General features: G+C 48.3%; 1 protein-coding gene across 7 annotated transcripts in view; it reads left to right on the top strand.

The window, feature by feature from the left end:
- The first annotated feature begins 126 nt into the window (after positions 1-126).
- AGO2 (argonaute RISC catalytic component 2) overlaps positions 127-22526 on the top strand; it is a 58723-nt gene continuing 36323 nt past the window's right edge. For 2 of the 7 annotated variants that reach the window (XM_080582107.1, XM_080582106.1), the window contains exons 1-3: positions 127-344; positions 16400-16595; positions 19784-19904. In XM_080582107.1, coding sequence (XP_080438233.1) covers positions 314-344; positions 16400-16595; positions 19784-19904 — 348 coding nt within the window. In that variant the 5' untranslated portion in view covers positions 127-313. Of the gene's footprint in view, positions 407-1364; positions 1416-6655; positions 6922-16399; positions 16596-19783; positions 19905-22526 lie in introns of those variants that run through there. The other 5 variants (XM_080582111.1, XM_080582110.1, XM_080582109.1 and 2 more) reach the window with 3 other exon arrangements.

Below are 22526 nucleotides of genomic sequence, written 5' to 3'. Positions count from 1 at the left end.
AGCCGGGCCGCGGGGCCCCTCAGGCGGCGCCCGCCCCGCTTCCCGCTCGCCGCGGGGGCTGAGGGAGGGAGGCGGGCGGCAGGCGGGGCGCCCCTTCCCCGTGACCCCACGGCTCCTCCCTTCTCCCCGCTCCTCAGGGCCGCCGAGTAACCTGGTTTTAACGTGGGCCCTCCTCCTTTTTTTTTTTTTTTTCCCCTTTTCTTTTCCTCCTCCCTTTCCCCCCACCCTCTCCTCCAGCGTTAACCGCGGCTCGGGCTGCTCCCTCCCTCCCTTTCCCTCCCCTCGGAGCCGCCGAGCCGCCTCGCACGGAGACATGTACCCGGGAGCCACCTCCGCCGGACCCGGTGAGGCTCCGACCGCTTTCGCCTCCCTCTTGGGGCTTTCTGGGGCTTTCGGCTCGGGCTCGGTGCGTGCCTGAGGGACGGGGTCGAAGGGGAAGGAGGGGACGGCTGAGGGGAGGCGACCGCCGGCGCACGAGGCGCCCTCAGGCGCTTCCTCCCTCCTTCATTTTTTTACCCCCGACGGGGCCGTTTCGGGGGCTTTAGGCCCGGTTGGAGCCTCTGAGGCCGCGGGGAAGGAAGGGGCAAAGCCTCGGTGCGTGTCCTGAGGCCCCCGGAGGGGAGGCTCGGCCCCCCCCCGCCCTCCCTTCCCGGCCGCCGTGAGGCGAGGGGGCGGCGGGGAGCCCCCCGGCTCGGCCCCGGGGTCGTTCCCCGGGGCTGGGTGAGCTCCGTGCCGCCTTCCTTCCCCCTCCAGGCCGGCTGTGCTGCCAGCTCAGCCTCCTGCTGGCAGCTCTGGGGTCTCCATTTCCTTCCCTCCCCGCTCCCGGCAGCGGGCCGCATCTTCCTGGCCTGCCCCGGGCTGAAGGAGGTCGGGGGGCGCCAGCTTGTCATGGGGCCCTGCCTCATTTTTGGGTTTTTAGGTGTTGGTGAAACCTGCCCAGACCCTACCCAGGCACCAGGTAGGGCTGGAAGAGGTTATTGGCTTCCTTAGGTGTCCTCAGGCTCCGTCGTGTAATGAGTGCTGTGAGCTGGAAGATGAATGCGGGCAGAAGAAAGGTTGCCAACTGCCTCAAGGACCCCCGATATTATTTAAGAGAAATACATTAATATCGTTGAAGTGTGTATTGTTACTATAGGACAATGCTTTTTTGAGTCTGGGCTGTTTCTGTGAGGCAGTTTCTATTTTAATGTAGGAACTACAGTGTTTGGATGGCTGGTGCCTCATAGTTGTTGGTTTTTTTTTTTTCTTTTTCCTAGAAAAGTTTCAGAACAAGTCGAACTTCCTGTATTTTAATTTACTGTTCCTAACAGCTTTGCATAACATCTCTCTCCCTTATTGTCGAATTCCTTAGCGAGGAACAGCACAGTGAAGTACGGGACCTGTAGCTGAGATGTCTGTCCTGCTTCCCATGGACTGTAAGAGCGTTCCCATCCTGGGACCCGCGGCTGGGGGCTGGCTTCTTTTTTCTTTGATTTCCCCTTGAGGGGACGAGAATCAAGAAGGACAGCCAGCAGGATTGCTGCCGTGTTAGGAAAAGCAGAGGAGCTGTACTTCTTGCTTTTCTCCCTACGGTGCTGAAGGCCTTTACTAGAAGCCCTGGGGAGATAGGGCTCTGCAGCTGAGTGGGGTTCAAGGCTTTGGCTTTCGCACGCTTCAGTACCAATAACTGTGGGTAAATACTGATTTAATCATTTCCTTTGCTTCTGGCGTCAGGTTCTCTGGTTTCCACGTTCGGTGTGCAGGTATTCGTGGAGCTCAGACTGTGCTGTTGTTGCTAAGGCTGCTCACCTCCTGTGAATACACCTTGTTCAAAATTGGAGAGCCAGATTATTGAAAATATTGCCAGTGTACGGATTGAGAGTAGTTTCACGTATGTGGGGGGTGATTGCTGGAGGTGACTTAGAAATTAAACTGATACTCCCATCTTAAATAAAAGGTGCGGCATTGAAGAGGCTTCCAGGGTGGAAGCTTTTTGTAGCTGCGCTCCGTAGAAGTTCCCTAGGCCTCCGACCCTAAATGTTGGGGGGAACAGGGGGAGCTTGGTGTGCCGCCTCCGAGAGGAGCCGTGCGGAGGGTGGAGCGGCGCGCAGGCACCGCGGCCAGGCTCCGTGATAAGATGGGAACTCGAAGGTACATCGGAACCGATAAGCTGCGTATTTGCTACCCTGGGCCAACGGCCTGCCATGTTTTTGAGAAAATGCTGCCCTTTTGGTGAACTTTGCCCATTATAATATAATGGTATGGAAACACACCTCCGTCCTAAAAGCTACGTGTATCCAAGGTGTAACCATGCATCGCTGAGCTTGTGCTTTAAGTTCTTCTGGTCTATGCCTTTAAAAGCAAAGCGGGAACGTTTCACACCAACTGTAACAAAGGTTTGTGTGCCTAGAGTCAGTCTATCTCCACGTAAAGGTAAAAAATGATAAAAATTAGCTTAAGGGAGAGAGGATGTTGGGGGAGATACCATCATGTAAGGGAAGATGCCTTCTGATGAATTGGGCATCACTCCCAATTGCTTTAACCTTTAACACAAGGAGGTGGAAGTCCCTCTAACCTCCTTCCCTTGCTCTCTGACCCTCCTGCTCTCCCTTTCACTCAGAGTGATCTTTCCCCAGCACCAGATTCGGTGTGTAAGGGTGTTTTCCCCGCAGCAGAAGATCCCTTTCTGAGCCCAGGGCTTTTGATACCACAAACACCACGCTTTTACCGAGTCCCAGGTTGCTGTTCCCCTCCAGACATCGCCGCTGTGTCTCGGGCTCCTGCTCCCTCCCACCAAGCTCATCTTCTGCCTTGTTTACTTCCGAGTTTATCTCGGAGGCTCAGCCCTTTCCCCCGTGCGGAGCTGGGCAGCAGCAGTGCTTGTCCTGGGGTACGAGCTGCGAGTTGTTCTCCACGCCGTGACGTTTTCTGCTTCCTTCCTGTGACCCCATCCCCAGCCGGGCTTCCAGCAGTCCCAAATATCTTCCCGCTCCCCATCGAACGGTCCGGCAGGGCATTTGGTTAGCGTTTTATCCTTTTAAGAGAGCGGCGAAGCAGTGTGGAAAAGGGGACCGTCCGCGGGACGCTCGGCCGCCTTGCGCAAGGTGTTTGGTGCGGTCTGCTGCCGCCAGTGAAAGTTCCCTTCCACGCGCCCGGCTGCTACCTGAGCACATGCTGAGATCCGGTTCAGAGGGATGAGCAAGAGCTGCGGTTTGCAAACGTGCGCCGAGACGCAGCTGCCGCGAGCGCGCGAGAGCTCCAGCCCCTACATGTCTGTCAGCACATCCTCGACGCCGCGTAAAATGCTCCATTCATGCGCCTCCTGACTTGGGTCTTGCTGCTGGTTGCTTCGCTCCAGCCCGTGGATACATCCGAGCTACTTTACTCCTCCGGCTCCCCCTTGCCAAAACTGGCGGCCGCCGCCAGCCCTGTTCCGTCGCGTTGGCCCCCCGCCAGCGAGCTGGCTCGATTTGCCCAGGGTTTGCTATTTTCATCTGAATTCTTTCTTCCTTTCTTTTTTTTTTCCTGGAAAGGGTAGAAAGCAAGTTAGGAGGCCGTATCTGACTGATTTCACAAAATTGCTGCTGAACATGGAAACTTTGTTCGAACACACTGTTATGTCGGGGGGAAGACACTTTTAGTACCGGAGCGGGACTTCGTAAAATCACTTCTGCCGTGTTTAGCAAAGCTGTGATCCCTGTTCCTTTTCCCCGGGTACTGACTTCTTGGCTTAGCGTTTAATTTGCTGCATTTTTCAATCCCTACGCTTTTTTGCCTTCAAGAAACTATTAAGAGTAAGAAATGTGAATGTATGGCTGAGATTTTTGCTTTGCTCGTTTTAACACAGGAAGCGTACATCTTGTGTTATCTTTTCCAGGCTGGAAAAATGTAGAAGTGGCATAAAAAGAAAACGTTTGGGGCTGGAAGGGACCCTTAAAGATCGTGTAGTCCAACCCCTCTGCCTTGGGCAGGGTCATCATAATAAAAACTCTGTCCTTATATCAATTCGGCTTGAAGAAGTGATTAAAACTTACGTAAACTTCTGTAACTCCCCCTGCAGAGCATTTCTCTGTTTCTGATTTCTCACCTTGGCATGCTGTAGGTTCCTTTCTGAGCCTTTGAAAGGGCGTTTGATTTTTGTCTGCTACCTGAAGGCGTAATTTGTTGTCGAAGCAGCAGTTGTCTGAAAAACTGACTTTGTAAAGGGGGTTTTGGTTTCTGTGTGAAACGCAGGCTTTGTTTCTTGTGCTAGAAAAAAATTGGAGTTCTCTGTATCGAACCGGCGAAACTAAGGCTATTTTCTCAGTCGCTGTTTGGCTGAAAGTTCCCTCTTTAAAAGTTGTTAATAGACTTTTGAAACTCTTAAATCTTTCTTGAGTTTCAACGTGTGTGTGTGCTCGTTTTTAGCCCCCATATATTTTCCTGTTGATATGCCACGGTTGCGTATTCTCTCTCTTCAGTCCTAAAACGTGCAGGGAAGGGTGTGCTGCTGCTGCACATCAGGTGCTGGAAATGGCAGCACCTTCATCTTGTGGATCTGAACTCCACCTGCGTCCTCCCAGCGTATGCCCTGAGGGCAGCAAGAACGCCCGGCACCTCCTGTCGCTGCTCTTTGCGTTTTGGAAAGGTTTTTTGTGTCCCGGGCCTGCTCCGAATGTGCCAGCTCGGCTGGTGGCACGGAGCTGTGTGGTTTCTTCGGCTTCATTTTAGACAGCTGTGTTGAAATCCATCGTAAGCTGCCGTACATAAAAGAGGAAATAGTTTCATGTGCACCTTCAGCTCTCCCTTTTCGCATGAGAGTTTTTCTTTAAGCTTAAATTCCTCTCATCAACTTTACCCATAAAACACAGTGAGTTTTTTTTCAGGAGCAGCGTCTCCACGGCCGGGGTGTCTTCCTAAAGACGACTCCTTACTGTGTTGGCTGAGCCTGCTGCGTAATCGTAAGGTATCTTAAAGATGAGGCAGTGATTAGGTGCAAAGACAAGTGATGAATGGAACCTCCTCCTTTTCCTTTGCGAGCCAAAGTACACACAAGATTCACGCTGTGGAAAGTGGAAGTTGTTTTTCAGCAGCGGTTCTCTCATTGGCTGCGCGGAAGCGTGGGGTTTAGTACGTACATTTTTCCTCCCTCTTGAAATATTTCGTTTTGGCAAAAACGTCTCGTACTCGACTCCTCGGTGGTGTGTTGTAGCGCTCGCAGAAGGCCGTGCGGGACATCCAAACCTCCTCGCCTTCCAGGAAAGTCCCGCTGGCACGTGTCGTGCTGCGCTGCTGCCTCCAGGCTCGGCCCCTCCAGAACGGCTGCGAGTCACGTTCCCAAACGCCCGAGAGTGAGTTTGGGTTTCTAAATCCTACTAAATCAGGTTACCATATGACTGTCTGTCCTTCTTCTCTCTTCAAACAGCCTAGGAGGGAATGTCCGTTCCCAAAAGCAGCCCTCCTGAGTTCTTCTGGCCCCCCAAAAATTGCGGGCATCGGGCCGATGCGTGCAGTAAACGTCTCCGTGTTAAACTGGCGTCGCGAACGGCCGCGCTTCTTGCTAATTAGCAACTTTGCCTGCGTAATGAGAGTCATCCCTGGGTGAGCTAAGCATGTGCCGACAAATAGCTGTACGAAGCTTGCGAGACCTGTCAAAAAGGGTGTCGTGGGTTATTGCCTGCCTTACCGCAGGTCTTAGCGGAGCGCTTGGTTGTATTTTTGGTGGTGGAGTTTGTAGCGTTCAAACTACCAGAAAACGCTGCTGACTCTTAAATTTGATCTCTGGCTTCAGCGGCGATCGAGAGAAGTCAGCCCTGAGTAGCTTACTGTTGGTAAGTTAAGAAAAAAAGTAGCTGCTGGGAAATATTTAATATGTTTAACTGTAGCGTCAGCGGGTAGGGATCCGCTGCGTGCATTATCGACTGAATTTCCCTTACTGCCCTGCATCCTTTCTGATGCGCACACAGAGCAGCCAGCTGCTACGAGGAGCCCTGTCCTGTTGACTGGGGAAGTACTGCGCTTTTTAACTTAACGCAAGGTGGTTTTTTTTCTTTTCCCATTTATGTTAATACCCAGAGACGGACTGAAACGTTTCCTTGTCGCCTTTACGCCCTCAAGATTAGGAGGGTAAAAGACAAATCCGAGTAGCGCTGTCCCCAGGTACGTCACACCAGTCCAGCCTTTCCCAAATCTTACACCAGAGCTGTAACTTGTTAGCGTGATAATTTTTTAGTAGCCGTTTCTAAGAAGCAGAGCTCTGAAGAGACCTTTCAGAACCGTTCAGGAAGTGTTGCCGTGACCCCGAGGCAGAGCTGATGCCCCTATTTCTGTATACTCACGGCTGTTTTGGTAGGCGGTGCCTTGCAGCGCTCAGTGAGCCTCAGAGGTTCAGAAGAGGCTCAGAATAAAGTCCTCGTGCGAGCATTTTTACGGGTTTGCGTGGTCTCTGGTTTCTTTGCATTAAGGAAAAGGGCTTCTCGTAGATACCCTCACAGCGTTGCTGCAGCTGAGAAGCCAAGCGCTACCCGGTGACCGTGTGCTTTTTTTTTTGTTAACTGGGGGACTTCACAAAATGACGCAGCCAAGGCAGAAGCAAACCATCGGCTCGGTGTGGCGATGACATAATTAAGTCCCTCATTAAGTTGGCTTTTTTTCCCCCCCCCTCTCTCTGCTGCCGTTAGTGCTGTCTTTCGGATTCAGTTCTCGTTGAGCTTTCCACAGAGCTGCCAAATCTTGGTCGCGTTTGGGTTGTGAAAGTGATTTTTAACCGCAGTGCCGGCGAGAGCAGTTCGTTCTCTCCCCTTGCCGTTTGCTTCTCCTTTTCCGTTTTCGCCAGCGCTTCTCGGCCGCGTTTCGTCTCCGCTGCAGCTTTTAGTCGTCTTTCAGCCTTCGCCAAACGGGCACCCGAGAAACAGAGCTCCTCGTTGCTCAAAGCAGATGTAAAAGCTGCCCGGGTGCAAGCCAGTAAGTTTACCTCCACCTCAAATTAATCCCGCGGTGCTGTGGAAGGAAACGGTCGTGCTGGCGTGGGAGGCTGCGCGGGGCACCGCGGGGCAAGCCGATCCGAACTGAAACCAAGGCTCCCTCGTTCGTTGCCTCCACCTCCTGCCTCGGGAAGTCCTTCCTGCTCCGCTCCTCTCCAGGAACGTGCGTGATGACGCAGCCTTTGGGACCCCGGGCGGGCTGAGCAGCTCGGCCCCGCAGAGCTTTCTGTCCTAGCAGGGCTTTTTTTTTGTGCGGCTCGTTAACGCGAGAAAACAACGAAACCTGGATTTTAATTTAGCACTAGGAAGCGTGCGGACGGGCCGATTTTGATTTATTTAAAACAAGCCGATTTCAGAAGAATTCCCAAGAAGGGAGGTTTCACTGGCTTAGCTGGATCGATCTAAGAATTGTTTGAAGTTAAACTTGTCATGTAGATGAACGAGGCTTTAAAATGTAATTATTTCTGGGGCCTTGTTGTGCACCTTTTGAAACTCGTTTAGCAAGCGTTTGCTATTAAAGGACAGGCGTCTGTTCGTGCAGAGGGTAAATTCCTAGCTAAATGTTTGGGTTCTTGGCTTCGCTTATCCTTCGATAATGAACTTATTTCATTGTCCTTTCATGCGACCGGGGGATTGCAGTGAACGCCCCCTTTTTTGCTGTTTTTTTTTTTTAATATTTTTGTCTGTTGGTTGTCCTCTCCTGCCCCATCATACTCCTCCATCGTTTCTGAAATCTTCATTTGCTCCCATGTGGAGGACGAGTCTGAGGATGTAGGAAGAGCAGGGGGTCTCTTGTTTGTGTGATTTGTGATTTATTTTTTTAACTGCTGGTGAAATAAGGAGGTTTCTCAAACAATAGGATGTCTCACCTTCAGCTCTTCGGGCTTGCTAGCTTCCTCAGTAGTAATAGCAATGAGACATAGGGTTAAAAAAAAATCAACCAAACCCACCAGCCCTCCAAACCCCGAACAAAACAAAAATAGACTTGAAGACGCTCGGATGCAGGTAGGAGAGCCAAGACGGAATGGATGTCGTGGTGAACCAAACGCATTTCTTTTGGAGAATTGTTTCGTCCTTTAATGCAGGGCCGCTCAGGAACGTTTGTACCGATTCAGGCGGGACAAGGGCGTGTGCCTCGGAAAGTGAGAGCTTCGCTCACGAGGAGGAAACTTCAAACGGAGTTCCCACTGGGGCGGGGAAGTTGGAGCTTGGTTGTTTGGATTTTGCTGTGTGATTAGAATACGGTAGTGGTATTTTTTTTTTTCCCCAACTGTTTCTAATTTGCAAATCCCTGGTAATGTAAAATTTCAGTGGAGGTGTCGGCCTCCTTGTAGCACTTGTACTTACACCTTTTCCTTTTTAGCTTCTACGCTTTTTTTTACATTTACAGAATCCTTAGAAGAGAAGGACAGCCCCCAAATGGAAATGTATAGGAAATTCCTATAGGAAACTTATAGGAAATTTATAAATATATATTTATAAATATATATATATTTATAATTTATAGGACTGAGTGCGATGTTGAGTAAGGTTTTACTAGTGACACTGCGGGAGAAACTGAATAACTTCGTATTTCTGCCAGGATTTGGATCTCCCTGTAGTAAAATGCCACTATTTATGGTCTCCTCCCTTGCTTTTGCTGTCATGGCTGGGGTGGCGCGGTGCCACGGCCGAGTCTGAATTTGTATTGACTGCTAGGAGAACTCGAGATGGTTACAGGAAGCAGGTAGAGGAAAAACGAGCCGTAACAGGGTGTGTGAGGGGGAATATCACAGAGGCATCCTGCTGGAAGCCTACACTCCTGTCACATTGCAATTATTCCATTAGTACAAACCTGTATTTTACCACTCTCTCCAGCAGCGCTGAAAACCACAGCCCTATCTCTTGAAACCGCATTATATGCTGCTGGATCTCCTATTAAAGATGCTCCTGCAGCTGCTTTCACTACCAAAAATGATAAATTAACTGTGAATTTTCTACTTTGAAACTAAGACACGAGTTGTTTTCTTAAGATTAATCTGGTGTGGGTTTGGGTGAAGATTTCTTTTCCAAGGAGAGCGTGACTGCTTCTGAGTTAGAGCAGCTGAGTTTCGTAAAGTAAAAAGATTTTAGGCGTGAGAATAACTCTCAAATCCATATTTCTAGACTTTAGACTAAACTACTGCTATTCAAAGCGTGGGGTGGGTGTGAATGTACTTGCGAAAGGACAGAGCAAATGTGTCCATCCTGGACTGTTTCTCTAATAAGCTGAGGACAAATCACTTCTGCGTTTCATTAAGTTGCACACAATGGGAATTACACTGGGGACGGAGGTTTGGGGCCTCCGTGGCACCAGTCTCCAGCTGGCGAGGCGCAGCTCGCCGCAAAGACGTGCCAGGGGCAAAAGCCCGAGCCTTTAGAGCTTGTTGGGCCGAGCGGCGCTCGTGTGCGTGCGGGCACTGATGCCTCTGATAACACACAGCAGGAGGGAAGGAGCCAGGATGACCAAGGCTCTAGATCTGTAAGCGTTTATTCCAGGCAAAATCAATACAACGGTGGACTTGAGAATTAACATAGCTCGAATTCTTTTGCGGTGAGTGATGATTGTTCCATAAAAATCGCGTTTAGATTAAGTCTACTGAACATCGGGAGGTTGATTACAGGTTTGCAGGCGGTGCTGTTTAACCAAGACGTTCTGCTCTTTACCTGAATACTGGATTCCGTGCGACAGCACTAAGAAATTAGAAGCACTGCGGCCTGGTGGCGGCCCTGAAGTTCCCAGTAACGTTGTACAAGGGTCTTAAAATGTGCCCAAATTTTCAGAGCGCCCCTTCATTTTTGCTCGTCAGCACTGAAGCAGTCAGGGATGTGAAGGCATCCCGTGTGGATCCGTGGTAGGGTCTGGGCACTTTCTATGTGCTGAGAAGAGGAGGAGAAAGAAACGTAACGCGTCCAGAGCGAGGAACGGAGCTGAGCAAAGTTCCTCCATGGCTTGGGTCCGAGTGGAGATGGAGACGTGGCGCCCCCTTCTTTTTTTCCTGAGGAGACCTCTGGTAATCTGTTTGCCCTCCACCCACTTGAACACTTGCCCTAATTGCTATAGCTGGGACAAGAAGTGGTTAAAGGAGCTACCCGAAGCAGTCCTAGACGTGCTTTATTTGCATAAAAGGGTAGGAAGAATTGGTTTTTACCCTTTGCTCTTTAGCTGTTCCCATTCCTTCCAGATGCTTATCGGGTTGTTTGCCCCGCTGAACCCTACAAAGTGCTGCTTTCCAGAGGAGGTATCCGCAGAAAACCTCGGGAAATCTCGGGGCAATCACACCTTAGCGTGAGGCCTTCGGGAGGTGATATTTAAGATAATGCTCTCACAGATGCCGGATTCAAATCCGCCTGCATCATCTCTCCTACTTCCCTCCAGCACTTTCCTCGTGGTTTGCTGAATTCCTAGGGTTAAGGTTAAGCCCGTTACCTTCCCTCTTTGCCTATCCTCTACTCCAACAGCACCGCGCCTTGACTGAGGGGCTTTCTGTACGCCAAAACACGCTCAGCGAGGAGCAGAGACAGACGGATAGATTCCTCTGCCCTCGTAGTATCAAGGGACTGGGAGCTGCAGCTTGGAGTTTTCCTTATCTCTCGCAAAACACCGCGAGCCTTTTCCCTATCTTCGTCTAGCGGCTCTTAACAGACAGTTTGAAAGTTGAGCTTCTCTCTAAAACACGGACTGTGAAACACTTGAAGGTGGTCCTAAGCCTTTTTAGTTGGTTTGGGGGGAAAAGGAAAAAGCCAAAGCCCCTCTCTCACACAAATATATGAGAAACTTAAGAAGAGTGAGGTGGTCTGCAGCTGCCGAAGGGGGAGATCTGGGGAACACAGGGCCAGACTTAGGGCAGGTGTACCAGAACGGGGCAAGAGGCAACGGACAGAACCTGGAACATTAATTACAAGGCAAGTTTATTTGGCCATGAGGGTGATCAGATACTGGAATCAGCTGTTTTGGAAACTCTGTCCTTAAAGACACTCGAAACTCAACGGGACAAGGTCCCGAGCAAACGTAATCGGACTGCCTTTGAGAAGGGCAAGCAAAATTCGGGTCTCCTCCAACCTCCGTTGTTCTCCGTCAGCTTTTGAAGCCTTTTTCATCCCTTCCACGTCCCCTTGTGCAAGGGATGGAGCCAGCTCACCTGGAGGCAGCAGAACTCGATCGAAGAAGCGCTATTTGCAGTCATAGGGGCTGTGCTGCCTGCGAGGTGGGGTTGACAAGCAGGGCACATCAAACCAAGCGCTGCAGGGGAACCGAAATTACCATTAAATTGCAATTCTTTATGCAGGCTTTGAAACTTGGACTTCTTTTAATAAATACTTGGGTGTCAAGTAATTAGTGTATCTGATATCCTTAAAAAAAAAAAGTGTTTATGGTGCCTCTTCTGTTAGTGCAGAAAGACATGAATTCTGTCTTCAGGTTAAGCTTTGTTGCCTGTAGCTCACTTTGTTTCAAGTCCTGCTTAAGCTGAGTAAAACTGCACCAGAAAATGTTTTTGAAGGGCTTAAAGCATCCTCTTCACACGGCAGCTTCAGTATCTGCAAACGCCCGTCCCGACGATCCAGGGGAACTGCAACTTCGACCGAAAGCAGAGCTGCCAAACAAGGCTCCCGTGCTTCACGTGGGTTCCTGTGAGTTGTACGGAGGGGCTGTGTTTTTAGAAAAATAGCTTGAGAGTCACTTCCTATCGACAAATGTGGGCTACGGGAGCCCGGCGCTAAAACATTTTTGAGTTGTGAAAGCATCACCTGATTACTAAAGATGTGTCAGGACCTGCTATGCCAGGAAACTTATTGATATAATTACTCTGGTCTAATTATGCTCAGACGATCTCCTGTGTCGACAAGCCCTCGGATGCAACCAGCTTGGCCCCTTCTTATTTAGTAACTCGTTAGGCCCTGATATTGTTACCAGGGCATAATTCGCTGCTGAAAATCTCTAATAGCCAAGCTTGGCGCTGACCTGCAGGACCGAGCAGCCTGGCAGCGAAGCTTTACAGCATCAGGAAGGACGAAGGATAGTGCTGGAAGCCTGCAAAGTGGCTGTAAATGAAAGAAATGGCCCCGAAAACTCAGTTACACAACCGGCTGGGTGTCAGAGCCACGGTCAGAAGCGCGGCTCATTCACACCTTGTGCGCGCTGGGAGTGCCTTGGCCGGGTGGCTCCCTGAGTCACTCTTATCTCGGGGTTGATCGGCGTTATTTGGATGGAGTGGGAGCTGCACGCGGGCGGCCTTGCTCTGCAGGCAGGTTGTAAATTTGCAAAAGCACCTAATTTACACTGAAGTAGCATTTCTGTGCTCGTTCCTGCGTTGGTGCGTAGCTCCTCTGCTCCTCCTTCCTCCCGCTCATCCCTTTTAACAGCGCAGTGCTGCTTGAGGTTTACTTCCCTTCACGAGGATGTTATTTTTCTAATACCTGGCCTTTCCCAGATCTCTTTCTTCTTGTAGAAATCACATTTCTTAAGAGTGATAACTTAAAGAGTGATAACATTTGGTCTATGTAAGTTGGGTTATAAGAGAAAGTTATTTCATGATTAAAACTAAGCCTCAGGATACTCTGTGTTGGCACCTCGCTATTGAATATCCAGCGTACCTTACTCCAAACCTTTAAGACAGAGCTTGGTATTTTCGTGATGGCCTCAATCATCGTATCAAGGCTGAAACGCCCTCGGTATTCAGGGTTTTGTGTAGCAAACGAGTGAGGAGCTTCTGATAGCTCTCTCTCGGGTGTTTCACGTTTAATAACTCTCTCATCTTCCAGTTCATTCTCCCCCTGGCAGCGCTTTAAGACTAAGATCCAGGTATCCACGTGGAGTTTTCGAACACTTTGCAATGCTGTCTCTGCTAGGGAAGGAGCCTCTGGAAGAGCAGGAAAGGAGGAATAGAAAGAAAAAAACCACGGGTGTGTTTGGAAAGCTGCCAGCGGTGGCCCTTTGGGCCCCAGTGGGTGGGTTTGGGCAGTTTTCCGTGGGCAGAGTCCAGCCGTATCCTCCGACACACCTCCCCACGCTCCGAAACCTCCCCGGCAGGAACTCGTGCATGAAGAAGAGCCTTCCCCTGCTGGCACCTTTCAAAGGGTGCAGGGAATTTACTCGGGAGCGCCGCAGCCAGGAGCCGGGGCAGTGTGTCGGGGCAGCCTTGAACACAGCAGCTACGTTTCACGATGAAGGTTCGTGGGTTTTCTCCAACAAAAAAGAGCAATGACGCTCTGAACTGGGCGCGTTGTGACTCCGAACTTCACAGACGGTCGCTGTAACACGTTTCGCACGAGGTATCTTGCTGTTCCTTTGCGTTCTTAGCGTGAGGTGGTAGTCCCCGCAACGAGTTCACGCCACCAGTTGTCATTTTCGGTTTAACTTCGGTTTTCCCCCCCGCAGTGAAGCTGGCGGCCCTCAGTCCTCCAGCCGCAGCGTGTGGCGGCGATGGAGGCTGCCTGCTTATCGGGTCAGCGCTGCTGTTTAATAAACAGGACTTATCTCCTTGAAGCACCACCCTGCCCTAAATAAGTTTGACTTGGTGAGCTGAGCCAGAAATAGCTTTTTTTTTTTTTTTAATTGGATCATTAAAAAAAAAAGTTTTAAAAATACACGGTGCAGGTGTGCTGTCAAACTGCCTTCATGTCTTGCCCAGCAAGCTGCGTTTTTCTCTGCTCCAGCCCTCTGAGCATCTCCGGGGCCCTCTTCTGGACCAGCTCCAACAGCCCCACGTCCTTCTTGTGCTGAGGGACCAAGACCTGGACGCAGGGCTCCAGGTGGGGCCTCACAAGGACAAAGCAGAAGGGGAAAACCCCCTCCCTCCCCTGCTGGCCACCCCTCTGTCCCACTTGGACTTGTTGGACCTCATGAGGTTCACGTGGGCCCGCTTCTCCGGCCTGCCCAGGTCCCTTAGGATGGCATCCCTTCCTCCCTCTGTGATGCTGATCGTTGTCTTGCCAAACCTTAAAAATTCGGAAGTACTTTTCAGAGAGATGAAAAATGCTGCGTCAAATCTGGCACAGGAAAAAGGAAGGGCAGGGAAATAAGGCTGGGGCGGTAGATACAGAAATGTCAGAAAGCGTAAAAATTGGGGGCGAAGAGAAGGGAAGGGCTTAATATGGATGTGATAACAGTTGAACAGGTACTAGGGGTAAGGCAATCCATAATCCAGCTAGGATAGAGCGTGGATAAAAAGAGCAGAAACGTTCAAAGACAAATGCCAGGAGCCTGGGCAGAAAACGGGAACGTTTTTGGAATGGCTGGTGCTATGGAAATGATAGGGAACAACACAAAAAAAATACAGATTAATGTCAGTGCCCAGGCCACTGTGGTTGAACGGGGATGTTAGAGGAAAAATGGAAATGAAAATAATGGCTTTAATGCAATAATGAGGTGTAAGCAATAAAATGGCTGAAACCCTAGGTGGGAGCCAGATTTTTTGGGGGAAAAGTTGGTAAAGGAGGATCTGTTGGAGGGGAGTTGAGTGCTTGCTGCGGAGCCTTCTGGTGGGGTTTGGAGTTGAATAATAGAAAGCTTTGAAACGTTGCAGGTTTAAATGTCTGTGGGAGCAGCTTTCTCACCTGGTCCTGCAGAGGAGGGGCAGTGACAGAGCAGCTTGGTGCCACGGTGAGCCCGCCACCACCACGAAACCAAAGGCTGTCAGTAAGGGGCATCTTGCCCACATCTATCCAGTTTGGCCCTGGAGAATCACCGTTGTTAGTGGTGATGCTTGTGGAAGGGAAGAAGGAAAGAAGACTGGACTTCAGTTGGACTTTAAAATAAGTAAGGAGAGACTGACGGGGGGAAACAGCCCTGGGGGTTGAAGGGTCAAGCGGAGAAACGATGCTGCTGGGGTCAGGAATGGTCTTGTTTGGGCAGAGATCGTTTAGGAAATGATTGTTAGGGAGAAGTGTGAGAAACTCCGTGATGTGTGGGAAAGGGAGGACCTGAGTGTTGTACGGGAGGCAGCAGGGTAATGAATACAGAGTAAAATCTGTGCAAAGAGAGGATCACATACCTGGGAGTGAGTAGGGAGCTGGAAAAGGATCCGTCATGAACAGCCAGGATGGATGTGAACATCGTGGCTGATCACTGTGAGGCATAATGGGCAAAAGCAGTTTTGGGTTGAGTAACGCGACATCTCCAGCTGAGGGATGAAAGCTTTGGTGTGCTCACCCCAGTCCCCGATGGGACCTCGTGTAGAAAAGTAGTCCGTGGTGCTCGGGTCAGCCTCGTTCAGGGAAGGTGAACTGAAAATCCGGGTGCTTGACAGGCTACGGGATGAGAATAAAGGCAGTTTTGTGAGATTAATAGAAAAAGAATAATGTAAGTATGAGAAATAAATGGGTATTTGGTTTAAATCTGAAAACACAATTGGTGCTGAATCTAAAAGGCAGCGAGGATAATCCGACAAGGACTATACCAGCCGGAAAGCAGGAGGGTATTTCTGAGCGTTACCGTTCTGGGAGCACTTTCCAGCAGAGAAGGTGACAGGCGTGCGGATGGAAGGACGTGCGTTGTTGAGGACCGAGCTGGGTGATCCCGAAACCCCACCTGGGTGCTCACACGTAGCGAGGAGCCCGCTGGGCTCTTTCACACCTGAGCATTTTGCTGTGAGTTACTGCTGCTCTAGACCCTGGGCAAGCCGAGCACTGCTGTTTCAGGAGCTTTGGATGCTCAAATTGTTATCTTAGATCCTTTCTGGTGGATTTTTAAGGGAATTCCTAGGTTAAAACAAGCAGCTATTGCGCTCCGGCTGTGCCTTGCCCTATCTATAGCAGACGGCTGTTGTTTGAGCTCAGTAACGCGGGACAACAGCCGGAGGCTATTTGCTCTGTTTGCTTTCTGCATAAAGGAAACAGCGGGGTATAGCTGAATTCTAACACGCCGTGTTTGCCAGAGAGCAGAGATGTGCAGGAACGACTCCTGGGCTTCGTTCCTGCTCTTGGCAGGCTGTGGTGATCAGAGCAAAATGCATACAGCTGAAATACGCCTGTGGTATTTGCTTTATGTGCGTACAAGCCTTTCAAATACGACTTCAAGGGTGGCTTAAGTAGTGTAAACTGCATCTTACAGGTGTTTGCTCAAATAAAAGTGGTTAGGTGATTTGCTTCTGTATCTCTTTTGAAACTGTGATCTTCCCTGCAAGAAAGTAGTGATGCTCTAGTTCTCACTTTTCCAGCAGTGCGTGCTTAGCATCTCAAAATCCTGTCCAGGATAGGGAAATGCAACTGGTTTAAAGATTTTGGTCAGTAATCAGGACTAGGAAATACAGCGAATAATGAACCAGTATCGGAAGAAGAGATTCGTGGACTCCTGTTAGCATATTTTTTTTTGTTTTGTTCTTAATTTGGGTTACCAGTTTGAGTGTGCTCTACTTCATTGGTCAAATAACCTGTAAATTTGCTCAACGGTCAGTTGAATGTAGCTAACATGGCTAAATTTTTTCCTCTTCTTTTTCCAGTGCTCGCACCTCCTCCACCAATGCCACCACCAATACAGGGATATGCCTTCAAACCTCCTCCTCGCCCAGATTTCGGTACTTCTGGGAGAACAATCAAACTGCAGGCCAACTTCTTTGAAATGGACATTCCTAAAATAGATATCTACCATTATGAGTTGGACATAAAGCCAGAAAAATGCCCTAGAAGAGTTAACAGGTAATGGCGTGCTTTGCTTTTCCTCTGTTTGTTACATTCCTGCGGTGATTTGAAAATGCTGGAGCCGTGTGCTGGGTTTTGTGGACAGCTCAGAGGAGTTTTTCTATCTATTCGTTACCTGCACTGATAGCTTCTGGCTTTGCATGTTCATCAACAGGAGTTATTTCTGAGAGTTCTTCTTTCTTACCAACTCAGTGCTAGTGGTCCCTTATTTCGATGGAGCTTGCCAGCTTGTGATTAAAGCCACTGTGTTAACTCTAGAGGGGTCAGGTCAGTCTAAACCAACTGGATAAATACAATTCTTGGTATTGCTCGGTTAAATATTGGAATGCAGCTGGCTGGCAAGCTCTTCAGCAAGAAGAGCTTCTTGTTTTCCTACCTTCCCCTGTGGAAGAAGAGAGGTAAAACCCATTTGTTTGTGCTGCTGTGAGAGGATCGTGGAGGGACTGAATTAGGTAAGAAATTATCCTTCATCAGGAGATTCTATATAAGGGAAAGATATGCTCCTGAAACAGATAGCGAGATGAAGACACGGATCAGTTGGCCAAGGAAACAGGCAATTAGGTCCCACGTTTTGCATGTGTGCCCTATTAGTCACAGTGTGGCAACCTCATTAACTTGGAGGAGAGTGGTGTTGCCAGAAGTGAAACTGAGAACAAGACTTGGCACCGACTCGAAACCGCAAGTGTCTTCATCGTAACTACCTACACATCTTGACTGTAGAGGATCGGAATGGCGTGTTTATATATTCAAGAGCAAAAACTTTCCGCATTAAAAAAAGGTCACATGGGTGGAATATGCAGTCATGAGCGAAGTGTGAAGTCAAAAAAAGCCACCTGAAAGCCAAAGTTTTCCTAACATGAGGTAATAAACTGGAGTGTGCTACCCATCGTTACCCTGACGAGGCCACTAATGGTAGGATTTCCATAAAGCAGCACTGCTAACCTTTGCAATTCTGTTTTATTTTTTTTTTCCCATGGCTAGCTATTAACAATTTAATTTTGAAGCTAGTTGAGAATTGGGTCTAGTTTTGAAAGCAAACACTCTTTGCTAAATTCTCTTCAGGAGCAGGTATAAATGTGCATGGACTAAATGCCTTTTGCAGTAACCAGGGCTGTCGTAAATGCATTTCATGATGCTACCGTATGTGTTTCTGGTGTGGTGGGGGAAGAATACAAATGGGATTCCCTCAATGAAGGGTGTGTTTTACTTCTTTGAGCACTTATTCGTGCTTTTATTACCCTGTAGATGTACATGTCTTTGCCCACGCCTGGGTTTTTGTTAGCCAGAACCTTTCAATCCTACGTGTATACTTGTGTTTGTGTATGTATTTGGGTATATATGTAGGGTTTTGTGGGATGCGCGTATAGTCCAGGACTAAACTGTACTTTTTTTTACAACTGCATTAATACATATATTTATAGTAAATAGCTTGTGTTACTTTATAATCCCTAGAAAAAATAGGGGGACATCTCATTTTCATTTACACTACTCCCTTATCTGTCCTGGCTTCCTTCTTCAGTTTCATTCTAGGATTTGCTATGGCTTGGACAGATACGTGTCCAGATCTATTTTGGCTGACGGTCAGGATGGGCAACGTGGCATCGGGTTCTGCGCCGTGGATGCCCTCAGTTTAAGTTGTGAGAATAGCTGGGGCTCACAAGGCTCAAAATGAGCTCCACTTCTGGTCAGCGGCCTCGAGTTCTTGTGTGTACGCATGGTCTCCGTGGAATAGTAGTCCCAGGGGGCTGAAGTTGGAGAATTAGTAAATAACTCTTCTTTTAACTTCAGATGGAGGAAATACTTTCACTTTTCATTTAGATGTCTCGACCCACAGCTGAGAAACACAGTTGCTAAACATGGCTTGAAGTTTGAAAACCTTAATTAAGTAGAAGCGTTCACTTTCGTACAGAGTAGTTTACAATCAAAGCTTGCTTAGTAAGAGAATGGATTTTCTGTTACTCAAAACATTTAACTTAAGGTTGAAATGTATTTCTCTCCTCCCATCCTTGAAGTATGTACTTGTTCAGTCAGATATTGCAGATCCAAGGCAGAAATTACTGGGCCAAGTTTCATTCCTACTTCTCGCAAGGTCAGACAAGTTTCTTTTAATGCTCTCATCTTGTCTTAAAGCCTTGGGACACAGCAAAGAAATTGTCAGCTAAAAGTCTTCATCGGTTACAGCACTTGAATGAACTCGGCATTTCTTTTCAGAGCTTTGTGTCGCTCCAGTATCCAGCTAGGCTAATTACCTGTCCAAGAAATGGTGTTTAAAACAGCCTTCGCAGCCTCTCTGAGCTAGTTGACGATGGTACTGAAGAAACAGCATCCCGTGGCTTTCCCTTCTGTGTCAGCTCCACTTCTTCGTGCCCTTTTGCTCCCAGCCATACGTCGAGGATCTTCTAGGCAGCGTGCTGCAGGCTGCTGATGGGTTTCTAATTTTCCAGCCGTGTGATACAGATGGCCCAGGGATGTCTTTTTGGGATGCTTGGACCAAAGTTCACATCCCGTGAACTCACGGCCAGCGTGTAACCACTGTGGTTTGACAAAAACTTGGGGTGGTCGCTTCGTTCGTACTAACAACCCATTCCAGCTATGCTTTATGAATGAAGATACATTTTTAATACGTGTGAGTCCCTGTGAACGCGAGTTTTGCTGCTTTTGTGGGGAAAAAAATGCATTTGAGACATCTTTCTTAGTGTTAGGGGAAAAGCTTGCTTACCACTGTCGTCGTAGGAATATTGTGCTGCTGCAACCCTAAGGCTGCACGGTTGGGCATTGGTTCTTTGGAAGCTTCTCAGTCTGCTGAGCGTTTGGTCCACCATCCTTTGGTGACATGCAGAAAGAACTGTAGGACTGGGGAGCAGGAGCCCCAGCGAATACCGTGCACCTTCTGTTTAGAGCCCGAGCTAGCACGTTCTTCTGGTCTGCCAGTTCTAGTAAATCACAGAAAACAGGAAGGAAAGCTTCAATCTGAAAACGCCAAAAAATAGCTGCTTTGAGAAAACCGTTTAGTCTGTGAAAAGGTTGCTTTCGTTCAGGTCGGCTAAACAAATCGTAGCTTTGATGCCCAACGGTGGACATCCCTTTAATTCTCTTCGTGCTTCTGCTCGTAAATGTTAATGTTCACTTGCTGCTTAACATCAAAAGTAAAAAGTTGAATTAACGTCGTCATCTTGTGTTTTCAGGGAAATAGTGGAGCATATGGTTCAGCACTTTAAAACACAGATCTTTGGGGATCGCAAGCCAGTGTTTGATGGAAGAAAAAACCTTTATACAGCTATGCCGCTTCCCATTGGAAGAGATAAAGTAAGTTTTAAAGAGAAGAGTTTCTAGCGGGTGATTCTAATGTAATATTTGCAGAGCCTTTCTAATAACTGATCGCAACTGTTGTGTGTGTGTGTGTATAAATGTGTTCTGCTGCCTTTAGATGCCACTTTACTCAGGGTACGGTTTTGTAGAATCACAGAATGGTTTGGGTTGGAAGGAACCTTAAAGACCATCTAGTTCTACCCCCCTGCCATGGGCAGGGACACCTCCCACCAGCCCAGGTTGCCCAAAGCCCCATCCAGCCTGGCCTTGAGCACCTCCAGGGATGGGGCATCCACAGCTTCTCTGGGCAGCCTGTGCCAGGGCCTCACCTCCGAGTGAAGAATTTCCTCCTAACCTCTAATCTAAATCTCCCCTCTTGTAGTTTAAAACCATTTCCCCTTGTCCTGCGACTGGCTGCCTGAGCAAAATTTGCTGTCCATCTCTTTTGTAATACATTTAAGTATTGAGAAGCTGCAGTTAAGGTCACCTCAGAGCTTTTTCTTCTCCAGGCTGAACATCCCCAGCTCGCTCAGCCGTTCTCCACAGGAGAGGTGCTCCAGCCCCTTGACCATCCTCGTGGCCTCCTCTGGCCCCACTCTAACAGCCCCACATCTGCCAGCTGTAGTGTCGGCTCATTTATGTCATCAAAGCCTACTGAGAGCTGATTATTATTATCCACTAATTGGAAGAAGCTCCTGCACCCCTTGGTTGGCAGTATGGAACCTCTTCTCTTTGTCTTTTGTGATGTGAGAGCCAAATTAGCTTGAATTGCCCAGGCAAAGACCTGCTAGCTGAGCACTGGGGCAGGCGAAGAGCGCTCGAGTGTGTTGTTTGCCAGCTCTGTCCTGGGGAAAGTGACCTCTTCAGTCACTCTGGCTGTGTATACCCACTGATGACAAATCTATACCCACTGATGAATCGTTACGCAGAAAGAAAAGAAAAAGAACATGCTAACACACAGACCCTGTAAAATAACTTAACCTACATTTGCTGTGGTCTAATATCAGATTGAATTTTCCGTGACCTTTTTTATTTATATGCTAAATACTTGAGGATGGAGTCATGCTCGTTATTCGTTTGTGCTGCGGTAGTTTCTGGAGGCCATTCCACCCTTCTGCTGTGGGTGCAAGGTGAGGCATGTGCAATTAGGGCCAAAGCCTGTTCTATCCTGTTGACTACAACAAAAGAAGACAAAGTAAAATGCAAATAAGTTATAGAGGGATACGGAAACTTGCAGTGTGCTACAACTGGGAGCAGAGCTCAGGTCTTCCTGAATTTGGTAAGTGCTGTAACGCAGTTATACTGACCTTCTGTGTCTCCTGCTGTGTGCCTGGGCAGCGCAGGACGTGGTTGATAGTTCTACCCAAATGAAGCTCTTGCTCTCCTAGCTGCAATTTATATTTCCCCAAAGTGTGCTGAAGTGAGTACAATTCAGTAAAGGTCAGTCTGTGCTCCGGTCTTAATTATTTTTCATTAACTGATAAACCGATGTCTAGGAAAACTATAAAGGAATCATTTAAGATTATTAGAGACTTTTTTTGACTTTCACATATGGTGTCCAAGTTCCTACGGGTTTGATGCAGAAAGTTGCAAAGTGTTTGCCAAAGCTAGAATGATATTTGGTGCGTGTCTCTGGGGGTGGTTCAACAGGTCCTCGGGACGCACAGGCTGAGCTTATAACTATAATGCCATCTGAGCTGTGCATGAATAACTCTACGCTTTATGACAAGCATGACGTTGGGCATTTAAAAAGGAAACGTAAATGAAAAATGGTCCATCTGTGGAGGAGAAAGGAACGTGGGATCAAAGTAATCCTCTGATCTGGTGCGAGCGTGTGAGATGCAAGCTGACCTCGCTTGGAGCAACTGGGTGGGATGACCTCCAGCTGCTCTGCTCCTCTTTGTTGTGTGTCTGAGTATCTGCTTCCTGAGCACAACTCTGCTCGAGATGCTCTCGGATTTTAAAACCTGCTTGTGCCAGATCATAGATCTAGCAGAGGAGAGGTGTTAATCTCCAAAAAAAACAAAGATGGTTTAGATCGTTTTATTTGTGTGACTGGCTGATGTTTAGGCTCACTTCTAACAAACTGCTCTTTTTCCCTTTTTCCCAGCAGATACAGGACTTACGCAGTTATTAAAGTTATTACCCTGGAGGAAAGAGCTAATAGAGATAAACCTTCAGCTGGTTTAAATCAGGTGTTGGGAAATTTAGCTTAATGAGGGACATTTTTTACGTGGACCTTAATTGGTTTAAGCATGGTTTAAACCAGTATAAAGCTTGTAGGTATTCAGACTTCCTCCAGGGCAATTAGATTAGGTTTCTTTTTTTTTCTTTTGGCTGTTCTGTACAGAACAAACGTAGCAAGTTTACAGCATGTTTGATTATATTTATGATCATGTTGAAAAAATTCATGAACACACAATGATTAATAGATGGTCCTTCATCTAAATGGGAGAAGATCTTGATTAACTTTTGATGTATGTCAGTAACGGAAGAATTTCTGCTAAACAGAAGGCTGACACTAATTTCCCATCATCTTTCACCGGTTGCTCTTTAACTTAATTTACTGTTCTCATCTCTTGTCAGTGGTGTTTTTTTACCTTTTTTTCCCCTTGCTGA

Source organism: Anser brachyrhynchus, assembly GCF_964034855.1.
Source record: "Anser brachyrhynchus genome assembly, chromosome: 2".
In the NCBI taxonomy this organism is placed as follows: Eukaryota; Metazoa; Chordata; class Aves; order Anseriformes; family Anatidae; genus Anser; species Anser brachyrhynchus.
Note: the sequence above shows the minus strand (reverse complement) of the source record. Positions and strands in the feature narration are given on the sequence as shown.